At 35.3% G+C, this 6,949-nt stretch overlaps 1 protein-coding gene across 1 annotated transcript in view; it reads right to left on the reverse strand.

Moving 5' to 3' along the window:
• The window catches only part of LOC150109004 (putative RNA-binding protein Luc7-like 2), a 169,743-nt gene extending 163,723 nt beyond the window's left edge, over positions 1 to 6,020 (reverse strand). The window contains exon 1 of the mRNA XM_090404919.1: positions 5,547 to 6,020. Coding sequence (XP_090261045.1) covers positions 5,547 to 5,607 — 61 coding nt within the window. The 5' untranslated portion in view covers positions 5,608 to 6,020. The remainder of the gene's footprint in view (positions 1 to 5,546) is intronic.
• Positions 6,021 to 6,949: the final 929 nt, after the last annotated feature.

Here is a 6,949-nt window from a genome sequence, read left to right on the forward strand (position 1 = left end):
ACTGTTTTTATCACAGAGACTGCTGAAAATCCAGCTTCGCACAAATAAGAAGTCGCAAATGAGCTTTTTCACTCAGAAGGGGATATTCATCTTTTACTGATACCCAAAATTCAGTTAATTCCATGCTGCTAAATTTTGTTTTCAACGTATTGTCGCAAAACAACTCAATAAGATTCTCTTCTTCTGCAGCAGTAAATTCGGATGGAGCACTGGCATTAAATGCATCTTGAATCCATGCAAATTTATCGATATTATCATTTTGAAATCGACTCCAATGGAAATCAAAAACTGTTGCAACAAGGGGAAACATTCTTCGCCTCCATCTTCATTCATTTTTCTTTTGCATAGTTTTAGTTATTTTATAAAAGCTGAAATTTTCTCAATCGAATATAAAAGGTGCATGTTGCATCCCTGCAAGGAGAGATTCAGAGCATTCATCTTTTCAAAAATATCACATAAGTATGCTAGTTTTACCAAAAAAATCTTCATTCACAAAATTTTCAGTATACTTGTGGTCTTCCTCTTTAAGAAAAATATAAATTTCCTGTCGCAGTTCTAACGTACGACACAAAAGATTACCACGAGAAAGAACCATCACGAAGTGCTGTAGTACAACAAAGACGTGTGCTCGGATCCCATATCCTCACATAGTTTTTTGAAAAACCTTGCCTTCAACGGCCAAGTTTTTATAAAGTTTACTACATTCACTATATATTCTAAGACCTGGTTCAACGTAGGACTCTGATATTTTGACATGAGTGTTTCCCTGTGAATAACAAAATGGGTCACACAGTGCATCAGGGACTTTGCTTCGAATAAGTGCCTGTAATCCTCCATAAGAGTCGAACATAGGACGAGCACCATCAGTACAGATACCAATGCACTTAGTGCACTTCAAATTATTTTCGGATATAAAAGTATCAAGGATCTCGAACAAGTCTTGAGCCTTAGCACCAGTAGTGATACTTTTACAAAAGAGGTCTTCTACAATGTTATTACCATCTATAAACCGTACATTGCATATCAAGTGAGCATCATTATTATTATCTGTGGCCTCATCCAGCTGCAACCCAAATTCCTCAATGATCACCCAAATGATCATTGAGGTCCTCCGCTATGTGCTGTATTCTGTGACTGATGGTGTTATTGGACAAAGGCACTTTTGAAAGCAGCTTCCCAGCAGACTCACCGATCATAATGTTCACCATATCTACAGCAGCCAGTAGAATGAGTTCTTTTGCGATGGTATGAGGCTTCTTATACAGTATTTTGCGATTCTATGTGTCACTGTGTAAGATGCTAACAAAGCATTGTTTAGGATTGACGCCTGCTTATAAAAACTACCTTTTTGTTGATTTAACTCTTTTAAATTTCTGGTAAAGTAGTCACAAGATGTACTACCATGCTGGGATGATTGGTTTCTAAATGGCGTTTCAACTTACTTGGTAGCATGCACTCTGGTGCCAAAACCGTCATACACAGTACACACAGCTGCCTCCCTTCACCATTGACTTCTGTCGAAGTAAAACCAAAGTCCAAATAACTGGCATCATATTTTCGACATTTACGCTTCTTCACACTTTTGCCACTATTTGATGGTGCGCCCTCTTTATTTTCTCTCTCACAACGCTTATTACTGTTTAGTAAAAACCAATCCATTTTTAAAAATACATATGAGATGAAATACTTCAAAAACTTCACTTGACTAAATCACAACAATATTCAGTTGATACAATCTCTGAAAACTAATTCAACACTAAGACAGCGCGAAACCGACAGCTATTTATATACGAACAAAAGTACAGAGAAATTTCGAGAAACTACTAAAACAATCGAGAAACTTAACTATTGTAGAGTGCCAGCTAGTAACCATTTGTAGAGGCTTCTACAAACAGTTATTACTAAGGGAGTTACTGGTGAGTTGCTAGATGTTGCGTCCTATCACATTGAATTGAAAATGGAAATAAAATTATGAAAATTTTGTAATCCGCAGTGCACATTTTGGGAACCACTGGTTTAAGCATTAAGTTTTATGCTTACATGATAAAGTGACAAATGTGGTCAATAAGGAAGATTCGTATAGTGATATTCTTGGACTTTGTAATAGCATTTGACAGATTACCACTTGACTAGTTGGTGTATAAGGTGCATAAAATGGAATTGGATAACAGACTGATTAGAAAGACTGAACACTGGCTTTCTGAACATTACTAGCAAGTTGTGTATGATGTTGTAGTGTCTCAGAAAGGAAAGGTAACCGGGGGGGGGGGGCATGGCTCAGGATTCTGTTCTTGGGCAACTGCAGTTTAACTTATTTGTTAATGGTATTTCATGGAATGACTGGTGATGTTCAAATATTTGCTGATGATCCAAAGTTAAATATAATTATTAAGAGTACTTCCAAGGTTAATTCTCTATAGAAAGATTTGAACAGACTTTTGGCTTGGACCAATGAATGGGGTTTATAGTTTAATATTATTAAATGCTAGGTGCTGCACTTCATGGTGCAGAGATATAAGGCTGCTTTTCAGGAAGTGGATGAGGTTCAGGACTTTGGGATGATGGTTGACGATGGACTAAAGTTCTGAGGGCACATTGCAAGTGTGAAGATTTTGCATCATATTGTTACTATGATAAGAAGTACAGTGACAAGTAGGAATAAGATGGTGACTTTGTATAAGGCTTTGTTCAGATCACATATGGACTATTGTGCACAAATTTGATCACCTTGTTTTCACTATGATGTGGAAACATTAGAGAGGATCCAAAGATAAAAGATATAAGTGATATCAGGACTCCAAAATGTTAGCTACAGTGAGTAGAGTAGTTGAGGAAATGCAACTGCAGAGTTTGGTGGATAAGAGGAAAAGAGGCAATATGATAGACTTTCAAGTAGTGAAGCGATTTTACTAGATTAATACAAAAAGTATTATAAAAGGAGTGAAACTTTTCCTACTCTTTTATAATTGAGATGGGAAAAACAACAGGCTACCCCCCCCCCCCGGAAGTTAGAAGACTTTTGCATGGTGAGTGGTTGGTGAGAGGAATGAACTGCCAAGAATGCACTGTGCACAGGGTTCAATATGATAGACGTGTTGTTAAGTGGGCTTCCCAGAATGACTCCACGAAGGTTGCTGTAATTTTAATAATAAGCACTATAATGATGGTAAATACTCTTAGAGATGTAAGTTTTCAAATTTTCATGGAAAGCAAGAGATCTGTGGTGATTTAGGATAGATGGCCAAAAATATCTGACAATTTTATGTCAAATTTCATAATTTTTGAAAAGCATATGAATATTCAGGAAAGAATACACAAACACCTGTTTTTTCTTTGAGTACACTCTTTCTTAAAACATGTATTTTTTTTTTTTTTTTTGGCATAAATTCATCACTATCTCAAGAGAAATAAAATTTCATGCTGAATAAGCATCTCCATAGTGCAACTGGAAGAACAACAGGATATTGCACCCTTCAATTGGAAAAGATCTGAGTTCGATTTTTGTTGTGAAGAAAGGAATCTTGATGGTGAGTTAGCTAATCTCATATGGAGGTAGAAGGATTCCTCCCCTCTCGGAAACTTTGGGTTTTCATCCCACATAGAGGCATATCAGCCATTATTGCATCGTGTGTTGATGTTAGTGGTGACATTGTGGTAGCAGTAGTTGGAAGATTAAGTAGGGGAAATGGTGAGTTGAATATAGTGAAGTAGAGTGCCTTCCCACAATGAGCCCTTGGAGGTGTCACACAATAATAATAATATAAAACAATTATGGACAATGTCATATTTTTAGTCTTCCCACAGTGATATGAAACAAAATCTTTCTTTATACAAATGTGAGAATAAAATTAGATCCACGTTATAGCTTAAACCAGGGGTCGCCAAAGTTATTTGTCCATCGACCCCTTCAAGATTTTCTTGACTTTTTATCGACCCCCCCCCATATTTTACTATTACGTAATTATAATAGGACAAGCAAAATAAGACGCTTATGTGAGTTTTTAGATTGTTTATTTTATAGTTACAGTGTTTATTGTATGTATAATATAGTATATATTATTATATTACTATTACTACTACTATTACTATCACTAGTATTACTGTCACTATTAATATTACTAGTGATATTAATAAACTGCTGGTATTAATATCACTGGTATTACTACCAGCGCTGCTCAACTCTTCAACATTGAGAAGTTTAGTTCGTGAATGAATAACAATTGAATTATAATATGTATGTTGATGAATTTTAGAACATTAACGCTCATTTGTATGTCGATGCACAAAAATGAGACTGGGATCGAATACTTGTATCAGTAAATAAGAACCACGCACATGTTGCAATCTCGCTCCCACTGCGCCAGCCGGCAGGAACCACCAACATCCGTTTATTGGTAAATATGTCATTTTGGTCTACTTGATTGGCCTCAGTAACTATTTTCATGACCTTACTCCATCTTACAGGTCCTATTCATGGACCTGTAAGATGGAGGTACTGATCCCATGATTCACTCTTAATTGCGTTGTCATTACCTCCATATCTTTTGTCATGGAGGTAATCCAAGTTAACTGAATTAAATATTACCCACACAATGATGTCTTATATTTTTCTGTCGACCTCCAATCGACCCCTAACAATGTCATATCGACCCCTTTGGTGACCACTGGCTTAAACATTTACTTCCATTTATAAAATTTATACCAGGTGGTTTATATTTTTATCACAAAAGTTCCTTCTGCGATTACTGCATGGTATATTTAGACAAAAATATTCATGTAGATCGCTCAAAGTATTACAATCGATGATATGCATGGTTTTGCTTTGAAAAATGTATACAGTATTATTTCCTGATTTTTATACACACGCACACACATATATATACATATATATATAAATAACATTTTTTCACGTGGAGATGACATGTTAGGTACATTTTTTTCTTATTTTACTTACATTCTGGAAGTAGATGACATCTCTCCAGTGGTTTAGTACTAATCTCTGCTAGAGATAAACAGATTATTATGGTTTGTCAAATTACTCGTGACTGCAGACATCACGAAAGATGAAAACATACCACCAACACTTCATTGCTGTCATATCAAATACCTTCATTATGGAATAATGGGAGGTGTCATACACAAAGCATCAGTGATACATTTTTTTCTTATTTTACTTACATTCTGGAAGTAGATGACATACCTCCAGTGGTTTAGTACTAATCTCTGCTAGAGATAAACAGATTATTATGGTTTGTCAAATTACTTGTGACTGCAGACATCACGAAAGATGAAATAATGGAAGGTGTCATACACAAAGCATCAGTGACATATTTTCATCTTCATTCATAAGATTTAGGCCAATTATCTCCAATAACTAAAAACTTCAGTTAAATGGATACAATACTTATGATCACCATGAACAGAATAGCGTTTATTTAATAAAATAACATTTCACACAAAAACGAATTCCAAAAATATTACTTGAATTCACTTTTTTAACAAAATGCAAATTCATAAAATTAAAGCATGTCAGAAAATATCCTTACCGTTCCGACCAGTTCCCATTAACTGGTCTAGCATTTGTCGCATTTGTTCGTGAGCCGACATTATAAAACTTCATGCAAAAGTTTATCCAGTGGGTTCGAATAGCAATTGACTTGTCACGTACAGTATTAATGAAATGATCTCCTAAGGTAGTTATCACAAGATAGCTTTATTTGTAAAAGTCATCATATTACATCTAAATAAAAAGTTAACATCCAGCAATAACAGCACAACGTTGTAACAATTCTGGAAATCTCGATACCAGATCAGATATGCAATCGTTCACTTAAGAGAATCCTGACAATTTTTTTTTTTCAGAGGAAATTATAACATCTATAGGAAACAATAAACATACTATTTAATGTTGATATACAGTATATTGGGTAACGGAAAAGAAATGAAATTCCAATCAGCATATATGAGATGATAAAATTTAACATTCTCTGATGGCGTTGATGGAGATTATTCGTGGTAGAGGTTCGGTGTAGTGGTTGAGACAGTTGTAGGTGTCCTCCCGCGATGAGTCTTCGGACTCCTTGGAGGTATCAGGAATAATAATAATAATAATAATTACTACATATGTAAATACAGTAGACAATAGTGGATAGATATGTAAATCAAATCGATTTACTTATCAAAATTATATATATATACATATACATAAAGGCGTAAGCTTATCAAAATTATTATATAAATATAATATAAAAAGACCACTAAGGTCAAGAAAGAGACTGCATCATGAAAACAGAACATGCCATAGAAAGGTTTGGAGAAAATACGCTGTTGCAGTTCATGTTGCAGATGAAATTTTTAATTTCAACTGCAACAGACACAATCAGGGGTTTGATAGTGTTTGGTGTTCAGGACTTCTCAGAAAATTGCTATCTTATGTTCTATTTTCTTCTTCTCTTTTTAACTGGATTGCTGGAGATTTTTTAAGTTGTTCAACATGTATAATTGAGGAAGGTGCACCATCTGCATTAACAGGAAATTGTCTTGAGGAATAAAAGCATTAATAAGAAATTCGGAAAAGATTTTCCTGTTGATGCAGATGTTCTTCAAGCCTTTCATCCACTCTCTTTCTTTTATATAAAATCACCTCGGTGACCTCAAACTCTAATCAGAATGATGGTGCTTCAGTGCTTCCATAACAAATGTTTTCTCTGTTATCTTTGAAAATACCTTAGCTATTCTTCAACCAATGGATAATGCTCAATAAAATGTCAGGATAAGATATCTCAGATATCATGTCGGCCTGGTTGGCCGATTGGTTAGAGTTTCCACTTTCCAGCCAAAAGGCTGTGGGTTCGAATCCCGCCTTGGGCATGGATGTTTCTCTGTGAAAATACTAGTGGTGGCCAGCGGTAGATGGCATTGGTGTAGATGATGAACACAGTTGCGATTG

Source organism: Typopeltis vanoorti, chromosome 2 (assembly GCF_054136105.1).
Source record: "Typopeltis vanoorti isolate ZY-2024b chromosome 2, IOZ_Tvanoo_1.0, whole genome shotgun sequence".
In the NCBI taxonomy this organism is placed as follows: Eukaryota; Metazoa; Arthropoda; class Arachnida; order Uropygi; family Thelyphonidae; genus Typopeltis; species Typopeltis vanoorti.